This window comes from Betta splendens, chromosome 1 (genome assembly GCF_900634795.4).
Source record: "Betta splendens chromosome 1, fBetSpl5.4, whole genome shotgun sequence".
Classification (NCBI taxonomy): Eukaryota; Metazoa; Chordata; class Actinopteri; order Anabantiformes; family Osphronemidae; genus Betta; species Betta splendens.
In genome coordinates, this window is record NC_040881.3 from 6,493,404 (window position 1) to 6,519,057 (window position 25,654).

At 38.6% G+C, this 25,654-nt stretch overlaps 1 protein-coding gene, 1 long non-coding RNA gene and 1 pseudogene across 2 annotated transcripts in view; all 3 read right to left on the reverse strand.

Annotated features, from left to right (window-relative positions):
- The window catches only part of LOC114864558 (caspase-4-like), a 47,393-nt gene extending 34,670 nt beyond the window's left edge, over positions 1 to 12,723 (reverse strand). The window contains exons 1-14 of the mRNA XM_055508166.1: positions 12,233 to 12,723; positions 11,927 to 12,113; positions 11,691 to 11,767; positions 11,254 to 11,429; positions 11,041 to 11,173; positions 10,679 to 10,910; positions 10,295 to 10,394; positions 5,790 to 5,826; positions 3,881 to 3,914; positions 2,860 to 3,030; positions 2,692 to 2,768; positions 2,229 to 2,404; positions 2,012 to 2,138; positions 987 to 1,845 (exon numbers count right to left, since the gene is read on the reverse strand). Of these exons, the coding sequence (XP_055364141.1) occupies positions 1,505 to 1,845; positions 2,012 to 2,138; positions 2,229 to 2,404; positions 2,692 to 2,768; positions 2,860 to 3,030; positions 3,881 to 3,914; positions 5,790 to 5,826; positions 10,295 to 10,394; positions 10,679 to 10,910; positions 11,041 to 11,173; positions 11,254 to 11,429; positions 11,691 to 11,767; positions 11,927 to 12,113; positions 12,233 to 12,251 (1,887 nt within the window). The 5' untranslated portion in view covers positions 12,252 to 12,723 and the 3' untranslated portion in view covers positions 987 to 1,504. The remainder of the gene's footprint in view (positions 1 to 986; positions 1,846 to 2,011; positions 2,139 to 2,228; positions 2,405 to 2,691; positions 2,769 to 2,859; positions 3,031 to 3,880; positions 3,915 to 5,789; positions 5,827 to 10,294; positions 10,395 to 10,678; positions 10,911 to 11,040; positions 11,174 to 11,253; positions 11,430 to 11,690; positions 11,768 to 11,926; positions 12,114 to 12,232) is intronic.
- A 3,563-nt stretch (positions 12,724 to 16,286) lies between these two features.
- LOC114859441 (uncharacterized) lies at positions 16,287 to 18,967 on the reverse strand. The gene is made up of 3 exons (XR_003786524.3): positions 18,873 to 18,967; positions 18,606 to 18,641; positions 16,287 to 18,104 (listed from the first exon to the last, which is right to left on the reverse strand). It is a non-coding gene; the product is annotated as an uncharacterized LOC114859441 (long non-coding RNA).
- Positions 18,968 to 19,772: 805 nt separating this feature from the next.
- LOC114864635 (caspase-6-like) lies at positions 19,773 to 21,432 on the reverse strand (annotated as a pseudogene).
- Positions 21,433 to 25,654: the final 4,222 nt, after the last annotated feature.

The window sequence follows — 25,654 nt, forward strand, 5'->3', positions numbered from 1 at the left end:
ATTGGTTCGTGTACAATGTTTATTCACTACACATTCACTTACATTATAGTAAAATTATTCCAGAGAGACAGGACTGAGTGACTTGAAGCCACATTGCCCTCCGTTGGTGGAAACATCAAGTGTACTCCTCACAACATTTCACCATGTGAGCCATAGATAGTGTGATTGTATTTTAATTACAGGTACCTCAACACTACAATCCAGATTAAGCCATTTTTTTCTTCTCTTCTTTTCTTGTATGATCACTTCAATTCAATTAGAACTTCATCTGAAAGATTTATTGTCATATGTTGTGTTATGGTGTAATGGTACTTTGAGTTTGCTGGAAAGAGAAAACTATAGTTTATCCCCAAATTTAGAATTCATTTACAGTAAATAGTCTAATCTGATAAGGTCAAGAGGTGTAACCTCACCCCAAGGTCCAGCTACTGTACAAGCTGCACTCTCTGCCTCTTAAATCTGGTAACGCCCACAAGGTATTTAGTTAGGGACAAACTTTGTCCTAGTTGAATTCCATCTTCCAATTCAATTCTCACAATATGTCATTCAGCCCAGTTGTTTGTTATTTACTAAATAAGTTTATCAATAAAGTACGTCTTATCCTATTCAAACGTTCAATGTTTCCCTGTACAATAAAATCCTTTCTTTGATTTTCATTGTACCCTGTCATCAGTACGTTTAAGGATAATGTTGCTCTTGTGAGAGGCAACACGGGACTGACAACACACCCCTGTGGGAGCCCATGTTTGTTATTGTAGTGGCCAAAGCCTTATGGCTGTGTGATCCAGGTGTGTGTGTGCCTTCCTGTATTTTTACCATTGGTCTCAAAGTGGGCATAGAATGTGTTGAGGTCATCCTGTACGCTGTCTGAGGAGCATCAGCAGTGGAGTAGAAACTCTCCTGCTTCTCTTTGTACTGCTTCTTGGCTGCTGTAATGGCTCTTCTCAGGCCGTAATTTGTTGCCGGGCACGCAGCATGTGACGTACCTGACTGTTTATCCACAGCAGTCTTGTCTTAAACTCTGAGAGGCCAGACTAAGATGGTACATAACAGAGAACAAAAAAAGAGTACACATTCTTATACCACATACTCAACCCCCTGTGCTGTTCTTCCTAATTTCCAGAGAACCTCTGACTGGTCAACATTCCTACTAACTGCTAGTGCAACCTCCTCCTCCTGTGAAAGGAGAACACTTCTTATTAATGCATTGCTATTTGCAGAATGCATTTTCAAAATGCATATTGAACTGTGAATTGGAAAATGCATTGCTATTTTAAAAACTAGAAAAATTAATTAATGGAACTGCATATTGCATGGCCACTTTTAATATTGAATATGTATTTAATATTGCAAAATGTAAAATGCATTTTCATGATCCAATTGTCCAGGGTGTACCCTGCCTCTCGCCCATAGCCAGCTGGGATAGGCTCCAGCACCCCCCAATTCAATTAGAACTACTGTACATCTGGAGCTTTCAAACCCAGAGTTCTGGTTCAGAAAAATACTAATGACATTTCAAACAGTCACTTTCCGGTCGCAGGTCTTGTTGGAGCCTTTCCCAGTTCTTAAGAAATGGAGAAAACCCATGCACACATGAGAACAAATTAGAGCAAATTACTGTACAAGAATTTTGGAACTTTTTTTGTAAGTACAGGTTCTTGGTGAGCATTGATGCAAAGCAAGGTATTTGCTTTTTCTTCTCTCTATCTTCCATCTTCGACACATTGTTGTTAACAAGTGTCAGCAATTCTGTGAATTCAAGTGAATCCCCGCAATTCTTAAGCTGCTTACACAGATCCTGGATGTACCAGGAGCCATTTTTACTGTCTCGGTGGGCGTAGTACCCTTTAATGCAGTAAGAGAACAAAGGATAAAGGACAGACAGTTATTAGATTAAAAAAAACATTTAAACAGACGGATGAATTAAATTATAAGTAAATATATAAAATGAACTGAAATGTTGGTTTAAGTAAAGATTATTAGTTAGTTGAATCAGTTCATCCCACATTACCTTCAGCCACAGCGTAACACATGATGAAATCAGCTCCAGCAGGAAAAACATTTATAGATCCAGCCTCCAAAACCAAGTGCTCAGTTTCACTATCAACGGGTTCATCAAACTCAGATCCACGGCAAGCCTGGTAAAATTGTGGTAAATTTGGATGTGTATTGATTTAAAAGTAAATTAATGTTTTGATAAATAGTAATAAAGTTTTGTTCAAATGTACCTGCCATATGAAGATTTTGGGTTTTCCAGCAAGACTTTTGCACTCATCTCCTCTGAACTTGTCTGTGATATCACTAATCATGAGCTTTTCATCGTAGGTTTCAACATAATCTTTTTCACCGTGGCTCATGTAGACAACTAATAAGCAGTCTACATTTGAATAATCTGCCTTTGCAGCTAGTGGGGAAAAAAATCATTTGTTAAAGTCTCACAATTTCAAAGTTAAACCTCATCTAATCTCCCAGTTAGTCTCAATAACTGAAATATCTCTCTACTGTAGATACACAACACAGTCAACACAACAACACAAACTACACTTGATATAGATTGATACCATAGCTAAACATCTCTGGCAATTTGAAACTAAACCAATTAATGTATTCAAGTGTTGGCTCCATTTAAAATGTTTACAGATTCTAGATTCCAGTAATTATTACAGATGATCATAATTGTGCTGCACTTACCTTCATCAAGTTTGGCATTGACATCACTTTTCTTTAAGTCTTTGAAGATATTCACTTCAAAGCCAAAATCTTCCCGTCTTAAAGAGATACATACATAAAGTAAAAAAGAGTCAAACACTGACCATTTCTTACTTCCTGTTACCAGTAAAACAGTTTTATTGTAATTACCTTTTCTTCAAGTTCTTGTAGTCTTTGTCACTTCCAAATCTTGGATTCAGCTGCAGTGCAAGATCAAACTGCATCCAGTTAAAGATGAGAGCGCGGCCACTTCTTACCTTTGTCATATTGTAGACGTCTGGAGAATCTTTAGTCACCTGTTGGTTTGTTGTTATTAGTTTCCTGATTGGGAGGGAAGGAGATAAAGAGGTTTCGGTGTTTTGTAAAAGGGTTCCCTGATTTCATCTGAGACAATTCAGTAAGATATTAGAATAGAATAGAATAGAAATACTTTATTGATCCCTGAGGGGAAATTACTTTCATCCCAGATGCTCCATGCAATGTAATAAAATGTGCATGTAAAATTTTAACATATAGACTTTGAAATAAAATAAAAAAGACATATATACAGTAAACGTTACAAATAAAAAAACAATATAGCTATGAACTAATAGCGGTGTCTAATCACAGAGATCTCAGAAGGAGGAGTAATAAAGACTGAAAAAAGAAAAACACTTCCTGTGGCGCTCAGTAGTATGTTTGTCTTATTCTGGGTTGAGTGGGTGGTTAATATGGGTTAAGATATTTACTAGGGGTGGGTAGACTGGACTGTTGTGTTTTGTATTATACTGTATCATGTTGTATTACAGTGTGACAATTTGGTGTGTATTGTACAAATTAAGGTTCTAATAACTTCATATTTTCAGTCTATGTATAAAGCAGCTGTGGAGTATGGAGTATAATGTCCTGTGGTGTTGTGACGATTGCGACGGCGTTATGGGTTTAAATGTATAGTTTAAACTTGACCTATGGCAACTGATTTGCATATTATTTGTTTAAATAAGCATGTGTCTTGAGAAGGGGGGATTGCAGCTTGTCTTGCTATAACCTGTTTCATGATTACAAGTTGGACACAACTATTAATATCAAATCAAATTACACATAAAAACAATAATAATATTATACTAATGCTGAAGAATGAGATTGATGAGAATTTCCCACCTGATGAAAACCCAAACCAGAAGAAACGTACCTTGTAAATAACCCATCAGTCTCTGTGAAGCTTTCTGAGAATAACAGGAAAGCACAACATACATTAGTCACCCAGACAATAGGGTAACTGCACTGATAAACTCTAATGCAGTCTGCTGTAAAGACAAGGCCAAGGTGTTTCTCAGTAGAATTAGAACCGTTAAATGGTAAGTGTGGAACATGTTCAGGAGACTTTCCAGACTAATACAGTTTTTGTCAAAATCTGGGTTTTTGTTTGTTGTTTTATTCTGAACGACTCTCTGTTTGCACTTGTCATGTTTTGGTTCCACTCTCCTGTTTTATTTTGTAGTACTTCCGGTTTCTGTTTTCATCTTGTTAGTTTCCGCTTTACTCCCGGTCCTCATTACACACACTTCACACTACACACACTCTCAGATCAGTAATCAGCCACCTGGATTTAAGCACCAGTAGTCACCCCAGCCATTTGCCAGATCGTTGAATGCATGACATCACTTTCCAGCAGTTCTCAGTTCAGCTTACCTCGTTCTTTACCTTGTTCTGTGTTCCTGACCACCCATTCTCGTCTGATCCCGACTGGTATTGTAAACTCCTTGCTTCTGTTGCTGAGCTCTGCCTGTTACCGGACCTGATTAAGCCTGCTGATTTTAACACGGAGATCTGAGCCTTCTGATATTGACCCTTGCCTGTTAACGCACCCAATTACGCCTGCTTCCTCTGTGCCTCAATGCTGTGCTTGCCCGTGTATGACCTGGACTGTCTGTGATTTGGATTACTGCATTAAACGTTGGTTTTTCTATCTACCGGTTGTCTCATCGCTGTGCATGTTGGTCCGATCTCTGCCTAAGCCTGACAGTTTTTGCCTATTGCTTACACACTAAAAGCGAATGCTTAGACCAAAGCCTCAATACTTAAACTTCTTGTAGCACAATGTTAAACACAGTCTAACCACAGCTTAAACACATTTTCAACTTTGCACTTTGGTTTCATTTTTGTAACACACTTATTGTGAAAAACTACACACGTTTTCTTAGATTAGACACTTAAACACTCCGTTCAAAAAGCAGTGCTCATCTGTCAAATGTAGACACACACACACACACACACACACGCACAAAAAACAGAACACTAAACAGTCTGAGCTTCAGCGCTACAAATAGGCCACAGGTCAGACATGTGGAGAACTATGCAAACATGGATGCAATGAGAGTCAACTGGACATCACTGAAATGGTACAACAAAATAACACAATCTGACTTTGTGAGTTGCAAAGACGCATAATTAAAGATGGGAACACATTCAGTAATGTTAAGTACAGTACGGCAAGTTAGAATTTAAAATGGAAACACAAAGACTGGAGTTTTTTTATATACATATAAAGTATATAAAGTTATATAAAGTTCTCCAGTGTACTGCTGGTGACATGAAAGGGTGATTCAAATGGAGCTTGTGTGTAAGGTTTTGTTGCAAGAATTTAATTTTTAGAAAGAAATGTTAAGTTTTGATAGCATTGTTTCATCATTAATCTTCAAGTGCTTACTGTATGTCCAAATTTTGCAAAATGTGTTTAAGCAGTAGGTTAAAACTGTAATAGACCAAAAGAAAGCATTCAAAAATATTAAACATAATATAACTATTGTTATAAAGTCAGACTCTTGACCTTCGGTGTTGATCCGTTTGTAAGTGCCAAAATGATTCACAAATATAGTATATGAAGTCTAGTGTAACGCTGTCATCAGTCTGATTTGCTGTCTGTCAAAATTAGAACAGTGACCAAAGTCCTGGCATTAAGAAAAGTTTCATTGACATCACATCGCTGAATTACATTTACAACATTGTAACTGGCACTGAACAATAATGTTATTTAATAAAAATTAAAACACTGTGAGCAATAAAACCCCTTTAGTTTCAAAGCATGGAAGTCAATATACCTTCAGACATGTCGGCTGTGTTAGAGATGTGCAGATTTTATCCTCACTCTGACTCTGAGAAGTGAATTTTACCCTTCAGTGCATCACAGATAAAGCAGCACTTGGTCTCCTCCCCTGTAACCTCATTGGCTGTTTCAGAGGAGGCCTGACATCTGTCAGTCAAGCCTTAGTTATGTCACAGTGCTCGTACAAGGTGCTGCTTCGAACTACAAGAATTAAATAGATTAACAATTGAAGTAGGACTGAAATTACCAACAGCTATTAACAGTGTTCATGTAAACTAAATTTTAACTAATTAATACTATTGAATAAAAAAAGCATTTCCTATTGCACATTAATTGTAAAATACTGATTTTTTTCTTTAAGAAGAGATAAGACACATACACATACACATAAGACACATGTATAAAGTATGAAAAAAACGTAAAAATACTAATCAAAGTAACTGAACACAAAAATTAAGTTAGTCTAATAATTTATAAAGATGAAAGTTGATTTCCTTAGAAACAACTGTATATCATGAAAAAAACCTAAACATCTTTATACATATCATAATTATAGGCCAACAAATGAAAGAATGATTAAACATCTTCAAGAAAGATTAAGAAAACAATGTACACAGTAGCAGAAATAGGGAGTTTGCTGGTTTGTTGGTAAAATGATGTTTTATACAATTATGTGTTTCATTATTGTAGCTATTCAGCTGCTACTACAAAAAACACCAAGTCACTGGTAACCAAGTTGAGAAATTGTAAGTTTTGTATCATGGTTGGTTTTCAGTTTTCCTGCAATTCACAAGAAATACACAAAAGTACAGAAAAGCCTGTTAAAGCCTTTTTGTTGGTTTGTACAGTATAGCACAAACTGCCAAAAGTTACCTAGAGATGTAAGTACTAGTGTTTGTACTCTCTGACTACTGCTGTTTGTTAGAAATTTATATATAGGCCGTTCCTCCACCGTTCAGAGTTGAATTGCACTCAATCCTAAACTTCCTAAGAAGTTAGCAACTAGAAACAAATACTTTGAAAATCAGACATTTGAGATTTTACCAGAACTTGTTGGAATGTTAAACCAGTCAGAGGTTCTCTGGAAATGAGGAAGAACAGCACAGGGGGTTGAGTATGTGGTATAGGAATGTGTACTCTTTGTTATGTACTGTACATGAGTTTCAAGGTAAAGAATGAGTTTAAGATAAGACTGCCCTGACTGCCGTGGATAAACAGTCAGGTATGTCACATGCTGCGTGCTTGATCAGTTGCATTCACAGTCAGAGTACCAAGTAGGAAAGTATGGCCTGAGAAGAGCCATTACAGCAGCCAAGAAGCAGTACAAAGAGAAGCTGGAGAGTTTCTACTCCACTGATGCTCCTCAGACAGAGTACAGGATGACCTCAACACAGTCTATGTCTGCTTTGAGACCAATGGTAACAATACAGGAAGGCACACACACACCTGGATCACACAGCCCCCCTCCTAATGTGTCATCCGCTGAGGTATGCAAAGTCCTGAGAAAGATCAGAAACCCTGACCTGGGAGGAGTTCGGGGAGGCCATAGAGGAGGCCTCTATGGCCATTCAGCCTCATTCAGAGATTCACAAAGAGATTCGGGCAAACCGTTCGACGCCTCAGGACCAGGAAGCAGTCCTTCACCAACTCTGTTTTCAGTGGAGGTGGGGAGCTGTTGACCTCGACTGGGGATGTTATTGGACGGTGGAAGGAGTACTTTGAGGATCTCCTCAACCTCTTTGACACGCCTTCTACTGAGGAAGCAGAGGCAAGGGACTTAGAGGTGGACTTGCCCATCACCCAGGCTGAGGCCACCGAGGTACTGTAGTTAGTAAGCTCCTCGGTAGCAGGGCAGCGGGGGTGGAGGAGATCCGTCCTGAGTACCTAGAGGACAGCTCCTCTGGACTTGACAACCGGGGAGGTTGTTGTCCCTCATGGCATCCTGTGGGGGGTGCTCCGGGAGTATGGAGTCCAAGGCCCTTTGCTAAGGGCTGTTCGGTCTCTGTAAAACCGGAGCAGGAGCTTGGTTTGCATTGCCGGCAGTAAGTCAGACCTGTTCCCGGTGCATATTTGACTTCGGCAAGGCTGCCCTCTGTCACCGGTTCTGTTCATTATTTTTATGGACACAATTTCTAGGCGCAGCCAGGGGCCCGAGGGGTTCTGGTTTGGGAACCGCAGGATTGCGTCTCTGCTTTTTGCAGAGTTTGTTGTCCTGTTGGCTTCATCAGGCCAGGACCTCCAGCGTGCGCTGGGGCGGTTTGTGGCTGAGTGTGAATCGGCTGGGATGAGAATCAGCTCCTCCAAATGTGAGGCCATGGTTCTTGACAGGAAAAAGGTGGCTTGCTCTCTCAAGGTTGGAGGAGAATTCCTGCCCCAAGTGGAGGAGTTCAAGTATCTTGGAGTCTTGTTCACGAGTGAGGGAAGGAAGGAGCGTGAGATTGACAGATCGGTGCAGTGGCACCGTCGGCAGCGGTGCATGTAACTTTACATTATTTAATAACTGACTAGTTGAAAGTGATAGGTGTAACTTGTAAGTCAGACAATGCCCCCTGGTGGACAAATCGAGGAATGAGCCTCCAGTAGCCAATGTGGCCTTTTAATCTTCACACTATTCAGACACTATTCTAATAAAAACACAACATTCCTAACATTATTCCTGATTTTAACATTATTAATTTATTCATTACACTATATGAAAATAAACTGGGAGTAAGTAAGTAAAGTACAGAGTAATGGAGTATTTAAGTCTAGTTGTGTTTTTATGTCACAGTCCCATCGACCCTTGCACAGATGGACCTCACTGTTTCTGATTAATTATTTTGTAGATGTACAGTTGTTTTTTTCTGCCATAATATTTGTATATGTTTCCTTCTATCAATCCTTTCAAGGGTTTGAACTGCTGAAAGTTGAGCTTTTCAGACTTGACCTGAGTAAAAGTTGCACTTTCCACAGACAATGGACCACCAGTGTGAAGAGCAGAACCTTGACTGGACTCAGCTGCTTCATAGTTACTGACTGATAGAAAACTGTCGCCTCACAGCGAAAAGGTCCTGGTTTTAATTCCTGGAGACGGCCCAGGTATCTTTCTGTGTGGAGTTTGCATGTTCTCCCCGTGTTCGGGTGGGTTCTCTCCGGGTTCCTCAATGTAGTAATACAGCGCTCGTAACATCTGGCTATCAAACATATTTGCCATATCAAGGCTGCACCTTTGATTAAATAACTTTAATGTGAGAATGAAACATTGACTCTGATTGATCCTGAACAGCCACGTGTCAGTGAGGGTTTGATGGTCAGTTTGCTCTGATGCAGTTCTCACACACAACCAGCAGATGTCGTTGTTCTGACTGTCTAAGGGTGTGCAGCAGTCTATTTCAGCCCAACTGTGTCAAAGTTTCTCAGTGCTTCACAAGGCTATGATTTGCCATCACTACTAATAGCGCATACCGGCACCACTTCGTATTCCAGCTGCTACTGCGCTAAGCTGGCCTGGCCTGAGCACCACCAGGACCAATCACCGGTAATTTGAGAAACAAGGTACAGTATGATCAGCACTCGGGTACATTTAGTAAAATAAATAAAGTCATTAGACTGCACTGAGAAAAAAAATCAAGTGATGAGGATTGCTGATATCAGGCTCCACTCAGCAGACTTCACAGGCAGACACATACATAAACACAGACATACTGTACATAAACACATACTACCACATGCACTCCCACAAACATCTACTCAATCACAGAGTGTGAACCCATGCACTCTCACATACATGCTCACACCCACACCATTCACCTATTCTCAATCATGGGGGGCCCGCTGCCCATGTGGTCCCAGGCAGGGCCCACAGCGTCTCCCAAGGATGTGTCTGCGTTGGTTTTCTCCAGTTTCCTCCCACAGTCAGTCAGTTTAACTGGAGACACTGAGTGTCATATTCCTGTCATGTTCCTGGTCATGTACAGGTTTTATTTTGAAAGGACTTTGTTTTCACTCATGTTGTCAAGTTTTAGTCCAGTTTCCTGTTTTACTTTCTAGTACTTCCTGTCTCACTCATGTCACACCTGTTTCCCATGCTATCCCCGGTTCATCACGCACACCTGTCAGTAATCATGTAATCACCACCAGTACTTAGTCACCACCTCACATCAGTCAGACACCAGATTGTCACATGTACACACCACTCGCCAGCATTCTCGTATGCATTACCTTGTCCTAGAGCTCGTTTTGAACCTGACTCTCGATTCCTGCCTGCTCCTTGCCTGTACCTTGCTGTGAACACACTGGTAACGTACCTGACCGTCTGACCAAGAGAAAGCCTGTTCCTCGCCTGTCCCTTTGCCGTGCCTACCTGCTAACGAAACCTCGCCTGTCTCCGGATTACGATTCTGCCTGTTCCTCTTGCACTCACGCCTGAGATCTTCTGTGAATAACCCTGCTTGCCTTGCCTTCAAATAAAACTGTCGTCACTTAAACCACCTGTCCACGCTGTACATGTGGGTCCATTACCTGTGGAATCCTGACACTGAGCTGCAGGTGGTGAGTGTGACTGGTTGTCTGCCTGTGTGGCCTCTCACCCACTGACAGCTGGAAGAACTGGCAGCAGAACCTTCAGTGAAGAAGTAAAGACAACAGACACATCTAGGATTTATTTTAATAACTTTTATTTTAGATGCAAAATTTGCAGTAAACTCATAACAATTTGTTAACAAACCAACATTGGTGCAGTTTCCCATTAGTTAAACACAAAACAAACTCATGACCAGAAATGTATTGCATTTAAAAGCGCTAACACAAAATGTGGTTTACAAAAAATTTGTAAAAGTATAGCGAGAGGGATTATTAATATCATCTGTATAATACATATTTATGATGAACTATACTGTAGGTTACTGTTTTGGGTGAAAGTAAAGTTTCTTGGTGAGCATTGAAGCAAAGCAAGGTACCTGCTTTGCTTCAAAGTTTTTCCCGTTTTTATCCATTTTAGTGTCCCTCTTTGACACTTTTGCATTAACCAGTGTCAGTAAGTGTGTGAATTCCAGTGAATCCCCGTACGTCTGTAGCAGCTCACACAGGTCCTGGATGTACCAGGAGCCTCTTAAAGGATCCCGATAGGAATAGTAACCTAGTAGGAAGAGATAGGAAGTTATACTGTACCTACTGAGTGATCAGCAAGACATTTAAACGAAGTGATTCCCTATAATATATTCTAGTATTAACAGAATTTGTCCATCAGTTCACGCCACATGTTTTACCTTCAGCCACAGAGTAACACATGATGAAATCAGCTGCAGCAGGGAGAGTGTACACAGCTCCAGCCTCCACCACCTCAGTGGGCTCAGTGGCACAGGGAGTCACTGGGTCATCATGCTTATCTCCACGACACGCCTGATGACAGACGGTAAAATGATTTAGGTTTTAAAGTAAAGTAATGTTTTGGTGGTTGCTAATGTTTTTTTTGTTTGTACCTGCCATATAAAGATCTTGGGTTTTCCCACAAGACTTTTGCAGTTGGTTCCTCTGAACTTGTCTACAATCTCCTGAATGGTGATTGTTTTGTCGAAAGCATTAACATAATTTTTCTCACCATGGCTCATGAAGACAACTAAAAAGCAGTCGGCATTTGAGTGATCGGCCGTTGCAGCTGGTGAGACAACAATTATTTGTTAAACTCACAACTCAAGGTTCTAAGCAGAGGCTGTTGAATGTCATTATTCAGGCTTCTGTTTGTGTTACTGGTTCTTGTTGGATATATTATTTTCATTTTGTGTACAGTAGTTTGTGTCAACACAAACTACACATGTATATAAAAAACAAATACAAATAAATATTTCTAGACTGAACAAAAAACTGAATCAAGTTATGAAGACTGTTTTACAGCTGATCATGGATGTGCTGCACTCACCTTTATCAAGTTTAGCATGAACTTTACTTTCACTTAAATCTGTGAATGCCTTCACTTCAAAGCCAAGATGCTTCAGACTTGAAGAAAGATGAAAATAAACTGGTCATATAATGAAAATTATAAAGCACTGAAAGTTTCATATGTTGTGTTACGACATAAATGTTTTACAGTTTCTAAAAATTTACAAGAAAGTAATTCATGAAGAAACACATCAGCCAAACACAAGAAAGACATACCTTTTCTTCAAGTTGGAGCAGTCAATGTCACTCCCACACCTGTAACACAATTTACTCTCAACAAAGCTCTGCTGATTAAAGATGAGAGCGAGGCCTCGTCTTGTTTTGTTCATATTGTAGACCTCTAAAGGATCTAGAGGGCTGGAAGATACAACCTCTGCGGTCCCATCAGTCTCTGTTGGGTTCTCTGTGAATCCCAGAAAAAGGCAACAAACACGATCATGACTGAACGACTATATAACTGAAGACACACTTCTTTAAAAGATCATCCACAAAGACACAACAAAACTTCATTGTTTTACTTACTGGTGCACATTACTCCCATTTTGCATTCAGAGTCTGTTTGCTGATCACACCTGAGCTGCCTGTACCTTGACTTAACTGATAATCAACCTGGTTACTTGTTTCACTTTTACTTTCATGTTTGAACATCTGTACTGTGACACATCACCTGTCTTATCTGCGGATGCTCGACTCTTCTGAATAACTGTGAAACACAAAGCATTTAGAACTGTCACATATCATCCTACTGGTATAACATCAGTTAAATACCTAATAAAAGTTTATACACATCTACAACATGTCTGTAGATAAACAAAGACAATTAAGGAGTTGTTACCTTCACTGATAAGTGAGCACTCGACCTATGAACTCTCAATCTCATTGGATAAAATGATGATGCAGGACACTTTGGAGTTTAACATCTGTCAATAAACCTCTATGTCCTAGAGGACATTTAAATTTTATAGCAACAGAAACCAATAAAATATTTCCTGAACTTTTGAAGCAGCTCACACATGATGCAGGAGTCGTTTACTGTTTCCTTGCCCTTGACTAAAACAGTACTTTCAGTGTGCATGATATGTTATCAGTGCTTTCTGAGTTCCAGTTAATCAGAAGACTGACAGTATAAATGATTGTATCTAGTGTTTGTTGTGTTGTTTCCTCCAAAAGAACAAACACAAAGTAAGATATTGTGGTCAAAGTAAGTCTATGTTGCTGACCACACCTACAGTAAGCTGACTGCAATTCAGTGGTAATAATAAAACCAGGTTTATATTTACTGTGCCTTGTTGGTTTCACTTTTGCTTTTCTGTGATAAAACATACTGCATACTGTATATATTTTCGTATATATATATATGGTATAGTGTAAAACCCTGACTTGGTCAGACTGACTGCTGACTTACTTCCACCAGGCACCCACCAGTCATTGTAAAAATATACTGTACGTCTGATCGTCCAAAGGGCCGCCACCTTTTGTGTTTATTCTTTACAAGTGAAATAAAGTCATGATCTTTATTGTAAAGTCTAAAAGTAAGTAAAACTACTATAGCTACTCTACAGATCTATCATATGATAGATAAACCCATCTGATGTCGAAAATCTTGACTCTGGTTTAATTTGAATCAGGGGGCAGAACATTAAGACCATCTCTCATCAGTCTTGAAGACTGACAAGGTTTGTCGTTTTACATGGTTTTGTTTAAAATCACAACAACACTGTAAGCTTGTGGTTCTTGGGTTTTGCTGAAAAATATAGAAAGTTTATAATATCCACTGTAATTATATTATGAAATATATAAAAAGGTATATAAATTTATATAAAATATATAAATAAGGTTCATTATTATTTAATATTGAAACAAGTTTAACATGCCACCAAGATGCCTCCTGCCTCGGACAGAAAGTAATAAGATTTATTATAGATGGAACATTAAATGGACTCATTTAGTTTATCAACCAGTACACTCACAGAGATTATGAGATTCAATACCTGAATAAATATTAACTAAAATACTTTGTTTTCTGTTAATACAGGTTACCTGGGAATTCTAATGCATTCTTGTCCTTCAGTGATATTTACCATCACCAAACCTAATCTCAGGTAGCTTTACTGCGGGAGTTAACTCATTTTGGCTGTGTTATAGCTGCTGGCATGATTTTTGTCAGAAATGTTACTTTCTCTTGAAATTTTTTAAATCCATTGTCTTTTCACTTCTATTGTCATTTATATAGAAGTTACACATTTTGTATACACCTGTGACCTTCGTGGCCAAAAATGACCCATAGACTTCAATGTAAACCACGTTTTTTAATCTCACTCTCATCATACAATGAAACCATGCATTCTGGGATGTCAACATTTCATCTTGAAGAAAAGTAGTGATATTTGACAAGTATTTCACCAGATTGAGCCTCTTTTCCATTGTAGGCTGATGCATGAATTTCATGTAATTTTGCCAGTTATATTATGGCAGAATGTGACTACCAGGGGACAAAAAAGCAAAAGAATAAGATCCGTATGATTAGTATTCACATTTATGGGAATTCTGATGGAGGAAACTCTTTTTCTCGAAGTGCAGTTTTCTTTTCCTCATCCTCTGGGTCGTTAGACTCAAGGCTCCAAAAGCTAAACCTTACAGTAGTTCTTACTGTACATTTGATCATGGATGTGCTGCACATACCTTCAACAAGTTTATCAATAACTTAATTTTTTCCTAAATTTTTGAGGTTCTTCACTTCAAAGCCAAGACCTGTCAGTCTTAAAGATAGCTGATCAATTACACATATAATATAATTCTAAGTAATGAAAGTTTTATTTGATGTGTTACCACATAAATGTTTTACAGTTGCTATAAACGTACAGGGAAGTATTTTATAAGAACACAATTCAGGCAAACACACGCAGCAGCTCAATGGAAACAGATATTACCTGTGCTCCAAGTTGGAGCAGTCCGCTGTGTCTCCATGCTTTTCATTCAAATTCAGTTCAAAGATGCGAGCAAGGCCTCTTCTTCTGTTGTTCATCTCATACTCCTCATTTGGATTTATACCTAAGGAGCTGTTTTATGATTAAAGAATGAATAAAAAGAAAGGTAAAAAAAAACAATGATTGAATAAGAACTAGACCAGAGTGAGGTAATGCATTTTTCTACCTGATGTTCACCAAAACTAGAAAAATCTCACCTCGTCATCTCCGTTACCTTTCTGTGAATCCTAGAAAAGGCAACAAACAACAGTGTAAATGTTCTAGTGAACAGTGATGGACTGTTTGTGGAACAAAACATCTGCTAAGAAAAGAAAAATATATATAATAATATATATATAATAACCTCTCACTGTAGATGATGGCCCATTTTTTCAGATTCATATTTTGTTTTAGCTCATCCAAATCATGGACATTTTCTTCCTCTGAGCTGATCATGTTTTCTGAATACTAAATACTGTATCAACATCAATCAAAACACAACAACAAAGGTAGAATGTAAGGAAATTGTTTCTTGGCTCTTTGAGAGTCTCTAATTTGAATATGGGCACCTTAGATGAGCTCATATTTATTTGATGCCATGTTTGGTGGTCGCTACATCACACACACCATATAGAATATGATTCATTGCTCAATAACAGCTCAGTGTAACTTATCAACAGTAAAAGTACATGTTAGCGAACTAATGAGGTAACAGCAGACATATGTATCACAACAGCCTTAAGTATTAGCAGAAAGAAGAGTTACTTCCGGGAGTTTCGGTAAAGTGAAAGTACAACATTGTGATTGTCAAGTGCAGAAATGACAGCAGTACCGCTGTGATTAGATGATGTACTGCTCCTCTGACAGGCGGAGGATGTGTTGTCACCTCAACACCTGTCGCAGAATAAATGTGATATTGTTATCATTTTAAGTTAAACTACTTCTGTATTTTGTTGTGCATTTGGATTCTTCCTCTTCCCTTTTCCCTGTTACCTGGTCTGCGGGTGCGACCGGGGAGACGTGACTGGTTTAGTGTAAAACCGAGCATTATAATAGTGCGATAAAGTCGCAGCTGTGTGTACATACACACCTCAACACCTGTCGTAGAATAATAGGATATTAACCAGTTTATGTATGAAGTCTGTGTTATTGACAGATGAAGGCACAGCTGAGCCAAACAGCAGAGCGTCAGACGTCCAGGAGGATAAAAGGAGTCAGCAAGAAGAAAGAAATTCAATGAGCATCCTTCACTAACACACACTCCTTTATTCTGACATCTGTCAGTTAAAGAGTAACTGGTATGGTCCCTGGTCAGGCTGTATCCACACTTTCTCTCTCCAGACACACCCATTTATATCTAAACCCCTTACTTCTAACCACTCCCACTCCCTAAACTTCCTCTCCCATTATGAGTTCTCATCATTTAACCCAGTTCACCTGTCTCCCCTCTGCATCAGAATTGAATCAAATTTCAAAAATATTGTAAAAAAAGGACTGAGCCTGAATTGAAAGTGAAAATTAAACACTGATGATCTATGAAGAAAACAGTTGAATGTAAAGAAACACTGTAATATGTGCTAAAATAATATTAAGAAAGATATAAAAAGGTGTGGAAGCGTTAAACAAGCTGAACATTTATTTGGATGTATTTGGTTCCACAAAGCATAAGGAGCAAAAATAAAAACATAAACAAGAAAGATTAAGAAAACCTTGCTGTGACAACAGTGGCAAAACATGTTCTTGTTGATGGTTTGCTGATAAAATTATCTTTTGTCTTGATGTTTCTGTTTTCTTGCATATTGTCTCTGTAGTTGAATATTTGTTCTGAGGGCTCATATACAAAGGGTCCTTACACAAGAAAACATGGCGTACGCCCTTATTTAAGCAAAGGTTCAGATGTACGGTATCAATAATGTCAATTAAATAGGCACAAACGATACAAAACATTTTCAACAATGGCTTTTTTTCAACAATGGCTTTTGCCCTTGTGCGTTCTTGATGCGTAACACAGTGAGAAGCTGCGCAGCCAGTGCTGATACCGCACAGACCCCGCGCAGACGTGAGGAAGCAACAAATACAAATGACACTCAGACAGTCACGCTGGTGACTTTGGAATTGACCCCAGACTGTGAAAAACAGGTTTGTTCCTTAAGAAATCTGACTAAAACTGAAAAAACACTGAGGAAAGTAAAGAAAAAAAGTTGAAATGAAAACATCTGGAGTAGGAGGAATTTAAAAATCAAAATAACAGATAATATTATGAGACATTGTAAGTTGTTATCAAGCATATTGTGAAATAATGTGACCCATTAAATGGACTCATTAAGTTTATCAACCACAATATTTACAGAGAATATGAGTTAGAAAATCACTGTTTGCAGAAAATCAGCTTTTTCAGGTTCCACATTTATACAGTATGAGACTCTGCTAGTGTATGTGGTAAGAATGTTGGTGTTGGACTCAACCAGACAATTAGTCAGAACTTGTTTTAAATGCTGTAGAAAAATACCAGTGAGGTACCACCCACTAGCGTTCCTGTCTCAGGCCTGTTTAGACCCATTCCAGCTGAACATTCAGCTGAAGATGTGGAAGGAAATCCCTGATGCAGTTTATGCCGTTCAGCCGTCTGAAACAGGTACAAACATTTGTTTCTAAACACAAATAACCCTGATGTTGATGTTGAGAAGGAGGACGTGAAGCAGAAGGATAAAACGAGGCAAAAAGAGGAAATTCAATGTGCAGAAATTCAATGAGCTGAAGGACGAACTGTCTCACTCAGTAAAAAAAAGAAAGCAGTTCAAATAAATTTTAATTAAAAGATTTTAGGTATTAAATGAAATTTTAACCGTTTGGTCCAACCTTTAAATACCAGTGAATTTAATAGTCCATCTTATGACATCTTTGTATATGTAATAGAGGTCATCTCCATTACCTATAAACTCCACAGTACATCATACCATTAACCTGTGTCTCCGTCCGCTAACGGTCGTCCTAACAGTGTTTCAGGTGGAGGAGGACCTGAGGCGCCTTAGACTCTCGACACACCTTCAGCTGCCGCTTGAACAGATGAATGAGGTGAAGCCATGAAGATTTGTCACTAACACTTTTTCACTAACACACTGCTGCTTTTTGAACAAGTACAACTGGCAGCACTGGTTACATGCTGCAGGAACATGCAGTTAGAGTTTGGGAACCAATTAGTCAAGCTCATTTTAACAAACTGATTGTTTAGACATTTTACTTACACTTTTACACTTTGACACTTTTGCATTAACCAGGGTCAGTAACTGAGTGAATTCCAGGGAATCCCCGTACGTCTGTAGCAGCTCACACAGGTCCTGGATGTACTACACTTACTTCTACTTCCAGTAGTTGATCATTAGGTTTGAAGATCTTGACCCATTTTTCTTCTGAGAATTTGTTTCAGCCTGTACAAATCATATAATTGTCCATCATTTACAGTATCTTCCTCTGAGCTGACAATGATTTCTGACTAAATATTTTACAATGTGAAGCTTTATAACACAACCACCAGGCAGAAATTTGGGGAAATTGTTCCATGGCTCTGTCAGACTCTGGACATGAAATGTCAGCTCCTTAACCCATAAAAGCTCACACCTATTTCTACCTAAAGGAACCAAACAAAATGAACCATGAGCAACACATCTCTGACTGATTTGTTGTATGTTGTGACACTGTGGGTTCTTATGGGTTATCAGACACTAACTGACCATAAAACTGAAAAAAATGCTTCTTTAAAAGATCATCCAGAAACACAAAAACATGAAAATTTAAATAGTTCAGGGCAAATTGCCAGTCACACCTACATGAACGCTGCCTGTGCTGTAATCAAACCGGCTTCCTACTACTGTACATACACAACTGCACCTCGTTTGTTTTACTTTTGCTTTGATGTGTGACACACTCACCTGTCTTGTCACTTGCAGGTCTGCGGTCCTGAAAAGCTGGAAAAGTTAGAGTCAAAGCATTTAATTCCTGACATTTAGAATCATCACACAGCATCACTCTGGTACTAACATAGAGACTGACTGACAGAAAACAAACTCACTCATCTGATAATTGGAGAAACAGTAGCTATTCATTCGCAAGATCAATAAATAATCTAATCACACACAGTAAATAAGAGTCTACAACATCTGTAGAAAAGAATAAAAGCACATTTGTGTAGTTGTTACCTTCCGGTTTGTCTGCTGTGGTCGACGTGTCTGAAAGTTGTCCTCACTGCGACTGAGAAGTTAACAGTCATGATCTCTGGTCTGACTGTATCCGCTCTCTCTTTAACCACGCCTTGAATTAAGCCCCTCCCCCCTGCTGGTCCTTCTCTTGGTTTCCCATTATGAGTTCTCATCATTCAAACCAATTCACCTTCATCCACTGCACCAGTATGTATATTCCACCTTTTTTTTCTGACAGTTCGTTTGTTCTCCAGCTCACGTACGTGCAATACAACTGGTAGCACTGGTTACACACTGGAACAAACAAACCTCCTGCCTCCTCCTGGTTTTCAGCTGTTTCACAAATCTCATTTTACAGTGATGGTTCATGCCTTTATTGAACACAACCCAAAGATGTGTCTGCGTTGGTTTTCTCCAGTTTCCTCCCACAAAGACCAGCACTCAGTTTAACTGGAGCCACTGAGCTGCAGGTGAGTGTGATTGGTTGTCTGCCTCTGTTTGTGGCCTCTCACCTACTGACAGCTGGAAGAACTGGCAGCAGAACCTTCAGTGAAGAAGTAAAGACAACGGACACATCTAGGATTTATTTTAATAACTTTTATTTCAGATGCAAAATTTACAGTAAACTCATAGCAATTTGTCAACAAACCAACATTGGTGCAGTTCCCCATTAGTTGAACACAGATTAAACTCATGAAAAATAAAAAGTATAGTGACAGGGATCATTAATATAATCTGTATAATAAATATATATATATATATATATATGATAAACTATAGGTTAATCTCACCTACTGACAGCTGGAAGATGTGGCAGCAGAATCTTTAGTGAAACAAAGTTAAGACAATGGAGACATGGAGCATTTATTTGATTACTTTTTTATTTTGGGCACAAAATTGAAACTCAATAATAAAGCAATTTCTCAGCTGTAGAACAAGCCAACATTAGCATAGTTGCTCAGTAGTTAAAAACTAATTAATCCAATGAGCAGAAATCAAATCAAATTTAGAAGCGCTGAAATGAAATCTGGTTTATAGTAAACAGAAAGTATAGTGACAGGGATTATACAAAAAAGCAGTAAAACAAGACTCTTGTAATCAACATTCCCATTAAAAGAAGAAGAAAAAAACTTCTTATTTTTTGGGTGGAAGTAGAGCTTCTTGGTGAGCATGGAAGCAAAGCAAGGCACTTGCTTCTTCCCAACAGCCTTTGGGTCGTCAGACTTAACGCTCCTCATTGACACCTTCCTGTTGACCATTGTCAGTAACTGAGTGAATTCCAGTGAATCCCCGTACGTCTGTAGCAGCTCACACAGGTCCTGGATGTACCAGGAGCCTTCAAGAGTGTGTCGGTAGGAATAGAACCCTTAAACAAATGAGACAGGAAAGTAGAATTACTGAGTGATCACAAAAGAAGACATTCAAACAGACTGATGCTTTGAAACTTTATTTTAATATAAACAGAATGTGTCCATCGGTTCATCCCACACGTTTTACCTTCAGCCACAGAGTAACACATGATGAAATCAGCTGCAGCAGGGAGAGTGTACACAGCTCCAGCCTCCACCACCTCAGTGGGCTCAGTGTCCGTGGCACATGGTGTCACTGGGTCATCGGACTCATTTCCACGGCACGCCTGATGACACAGAGGATACTGTAAACTTTGTCTGAATTTAGAGGTGTATGAACTTGAAGGTAAAGTCATGTTTTTGGTGGATGTTAAGAGTTTTTGTTGTTGTTCACATGTACCTGCCATATGAAGAGCTTGGGTTTTCCCACCAGGCTTTTGCACTTGGTTCCTTTGAACTTGTCTGTGATCTCCTTAATGCTGATTTTATTATCACAGGCATAAACATAACCATCTTCACCGTGACTCAGGAAGACAACCAAAAAGCAGTCGGCATCTGAATGATCAGCCTTTGCAGCTGGTGAAACAACAAGGTCAATCAACAACTGAAGATGGCAAATTTAAACCTCATCCAGTCCAGTCCAGTTCAGGGTTCATCCTGAATCCTGAAGGCTACAGGGACCCGTCTTTACAGAGGCTTTAACTGGTTGTAGTGGGGCCGTTTCATTGCACTGGCAGCTGTTTGTATTAGTTTGTCTGTTACTTCAAAGCCAAGAGCAGTCAGTCTTAAAGAAAGATGAAGATAAGCTGCTCATGTAAGCAGTTAAAAATATGAAAGTACTGAAAAGTTAATTTGTTGTGTTATCACAGAAAAGGATTTACAGTTGCTTAATTCATGAAGACACAATTCAGGCAAAAACATGCAGCAGCTCAGTGGAAAGACAGACATTACCTTTCCTTCAAGTTGGAGCAGTCAGCTTCAGTTCCATGTCTCTCACCCAGGTTCAATGCAAAGTGAAAGCACTGCTGGTTAAAGATGAGAGCAACGCCTCGTTTTCTTTTGTTCATCTCATACTCCTCATGAGGGTGGAGACTTACGGTTTGTACGGTACTGTTTTATAGTTAAAGAAAGGATACATAAATGACTGAGTGGGAACTGAAGCAGAGCAAAGTAAGAATTTTCCACCAAAACTAGAAAGAAACACACCCCATCTTCTCTGTTGGGGTCTCTGTGACTCCTAGAAAAAACATATACATTAGTGACTGAGGCAACAGTGTAAATGTGCTGGCGAACAGTGATGGACTGTTTGTGAAACCATGTTATTCCTATTATTTGTACCATTTCACTCTGGTACTAACATGGTGACTGGTTGAAACAAACGTATTTATCACAAAATTAGATAAACAATAGAAGTTCAGTCATTACATCAATCGAACAATCAATAAATAGTCTAATCAAAGGGTCTATAAAATATCTGTACTACAAAATAAAAGCACATTTGTACAGTTGTTACCTTCGCGCTTGTCTGTGATGGCCAAAGTGTCTGAAGCTTGTCCTCACTGCGAATGAATCAACTGAGAAGGAATTTCACTCCTTACTATATCACTGATAAGCAAGCACATGCACACAAGTGTGCATGAGATATGTCACCAGTGCTTTCTGACTTACAGGAAATTAATTTAACTTTTTAGGCCCCAAGCCTGTTTTTTGAGGGTTTTCTGAAAAATGCCATAGCTACATTAAAATTAATTTATCTCTGCAACCACAAAGTCTATATGACCGCAAAAAGTATCATAATGTAGGGGACACTTGTGAGATTCACATCTCGTTATTATGTCACATCTCTTATTATGAGGTATAAAATTAGAAATTAGTATTAGTGTAGGTGCTACTGAAGTGATGTTTATGAATATTAGAATAGTAAAATGTTTCAGTAAGTAAGAGAAAAGTGAATATCTCAGTAAAGCAGAGGCTGCTGAAACTTCTAACCCCATGAAATCATAGCACAATCAGTGAACATCAACTCAGCAAAACGTTGGTTTCAATCAGTGAAGCAAGACTAAGTTATGAAGAATAAACACAGTTTCCACTAACTCTGACTAAGATATCTCTGAAGTGAAATTGGCAAGATCAAATTAATTTGACCTCTGGATTATTATTTAATAACAGCTTTTTTCTGCTGTTTTGTGAACAAGGACTCTTGAAAATGACCTTGAGCCTAAAGTATGATGAAGGCTTGTCCTAATAGTTCTGGTTTTTGACATGTTGTTTCTAACCACCTATCTCCTTGTGTACCACTATGAAATACTTGGTTTGGCTTGTCTCTTAATCAGCAGCTAAATTCTTCTCTGAGTTTTATTATGATTTATTCACTTTTTGTCATGGCTGTTTTGCCGTGTACTAGCTGACAAACACTGGTAATAAAACCAGGTTTATGTTTAACTTTACTTCATTAGTTTCATTTTTGATTTGCTGTGACAAAACAAGTCTCCTCTTTTATTTTGACATATATATGAAGTATAGTTTAAAGCCCTCGCCTGGTCTAATCGTGTGCCTGTGCTGATCAGACCCAATAGAAAGTAGAGAGAACAGTGGGTCATCAGGTCCAGATATTTAGACAAGTGTTAGTACAAGTACTAGGTCTACTACTGCCAAACTAATGACAAACCTAGGTTTAAATGTTTGGAGAAAATTGGGCAATACATGAAGTTGAATCTAGCAATGAAGATGTGGTATGACCTCAAAACAACCATCTGCCAGTCATTCTGAAACTAAGGTTTAATGTTATTCCAAAGGTCAACCACTTATTAGTTTTGGTTTTGTTTTTTTGCTAGTAAAATAAATGATTGATTTTCTCATGATTGAATACACACCTTAAAACAAAGTGAAGGAAAGTGAAACTTTCCTTTACTATGTGGTTGATTGAATCGGTAGAGATCAGCACTGTCATCTGAATAAAATTATTATTATTATTATTATTATTATTATTATTATTATTATTATTATTATTATTATTATTATTATTATTATTATTATTATTATTATTATTATTATTATTATTATTATGTAATTTCTGTATGTTTGTACAGTTTTAGGTAGTAACAACACCACATAAAGAGGTTTTTGCACAGAAGGTTTTATAAAAGAATCACCATTAGGAAACAAACAGTAACTACATGGTCCCATATAATGTTGTGTACAGTCTGTCATGATGACAGTAATATCACACTAGTAAAAGATCATTTTGCTGGTGTATCTTTCTTTCACCTGAGTCAGTTTTTGGTACAAAGCAAAAAGTGTTTCACATCCACAGCACGTTTCAAAGGACACGTTCTCCCTGAGGTACAGGACCTGATGGTTAGTGCTACGGCTGCAATAATCAGTTTAGTACCATAAACTGCTACAGCACTAAAACCTGCAGAAACACTGACTTGTGCTTGAAGACAAAGAGAAAGACATAGACGTGCCGGGATATTCAGTAGAAATACAGTTTCCAGCATCATCTCACTTGCCCGATTTCAAAGATATTAAACCAAGTATATCTTTGCTGGCTTATGATAAGACGATATTTGGTCTCATTGGCATGTTCAGAAAGAAAAATGAATGAAGTACCTCAGATGTTCTTAGTTGTAATATAGGCATTAAACGTAGGCAACACATGATGTAGTCCCTGATAATCAGACATGTATAGAATCAGAGCACAACATCAAACATTAAAAAGAATAGACAAACCGATAAATTCTTATAAAGCCTGTTTTAGGACACCAACTTCCTAATCTCACTGCCATCACACTATAAAACCATGCATTCTGGGATGTCAGCATTTCATCTTGAAGAAAAGTAGTGATATTTGTTAAGTATTTCACCAGATTCAGCCTCTTTTCCATTGTAGGCTGATGCATGAATTTCATGTACTTTTGCCAGTTATATTATGGCGGAATGTGACTACCAGGGGACAGAAAAGCAAAATCATAAGATCCGTATCTTATGATTAGTATTCCCATTTATGGGAATTCTCCCATTATGAGTTCTCATCTAACCTTCTTCACCTGTCTCCCCTCTGCATCAGAATTGAATCAAATTTCAAAAACATTGTAAAAAAGGGACTGAGCCTGAATTGAAAGTGAAAATTAAACACTGATGATCTACTGTATGAAGAAAACAGTTGAATGTAAAGAAACACTGTAATATGTGCTAAAAAAATATTATGAAGGATAAAAATGTGTGGACAATGGCTTTGGCCGTTGTGCATTCTTGATGCGTAACACAGTGAGAAGCTGCGCAGCCAGTGCTGATACCGCACAGACCCCGCGCAGACGTGAGGAAGCAACAAATACAAATTACACTCAGACAGTCACGCTGGTGACTTTGGCATTGACCCTAGGCTGTGAAAAACAGGTTTGTTCCTTAAGAAATTTATACAGTATGAGACTCTGCTAGTGTATGTGGTAGGAACGTTGGTGTTGGACTCAACCAGAAAATTATTCAGAACTTGTTTTAAATGCTGTAGAAAAATACCAGTGAGGTACCACCCACTAGCATTGCTGTCTCAGGCCTGTTTAGACCCATTCCATTCCATTTCCTTCCACACCCAAGATGTGGAAGGAAATCCCTGATGCAGTTTATGCCGTTCAGCCGTCTGAAACAGGTACAAACATTTGTTTCTAAACACAAATAACCCTGATGTTGATGTTGATGTTGAGAAGGAGGACGTGAAGCAGAAGGATTAAAGGAGCCAACAAGAGGAAATTCAATGTGCAGAAATACAATGAGCTGAAGGATGAACTGGCTCATTTTCACTCAGTAAAAAGTAGTAGAAAGAAAGTAGTTCAAATAAATTTTAATTAAAAGATTTTAGGTATTAAATGAAATTTTTAACCACTGTTTGGTCCAACCTTTAAATACCAGTGCGTTTAATAGTCCATCATATGACATCTTTGTATATGTAATAGAGGTCATCTCCATTACCTATAAACTCCACAGTACATCATACCATTAACCTGTGTCTCCGTCCGCTAACGGTCGTCCTAGCAGTGTTTCAGGTGGAGGAGGACCTGAGGCACCTGAGATTCTCGACACACCTTCAGCTGCCGCTTGAACAGATGAATAAAGAGAAGCCATGAAGATTTGTCACTTTCACTAACACACAGCTGGTGGATGAAGACTGACAACCGTCAAAGCCAGACAAGTAGCATTTCAGCAACACTTTTTGAACAAGTACAACTGGCAGCACTGGTTACATGCTGCAGGAACATGCAGTTAGAGTTTGGGAACCAATTAGTCAAGCTCATTTTAACAAACTCAGTTATTGTTTTTACTGAACACAACTCAAAGATCACATTTAAAGGCACCAAAACGAAATGTGGTTTAGAAATAACAAAGAGTGTCAGGGATTAGATAGAATAACAGGAAGATCTATACAATCCACATTTA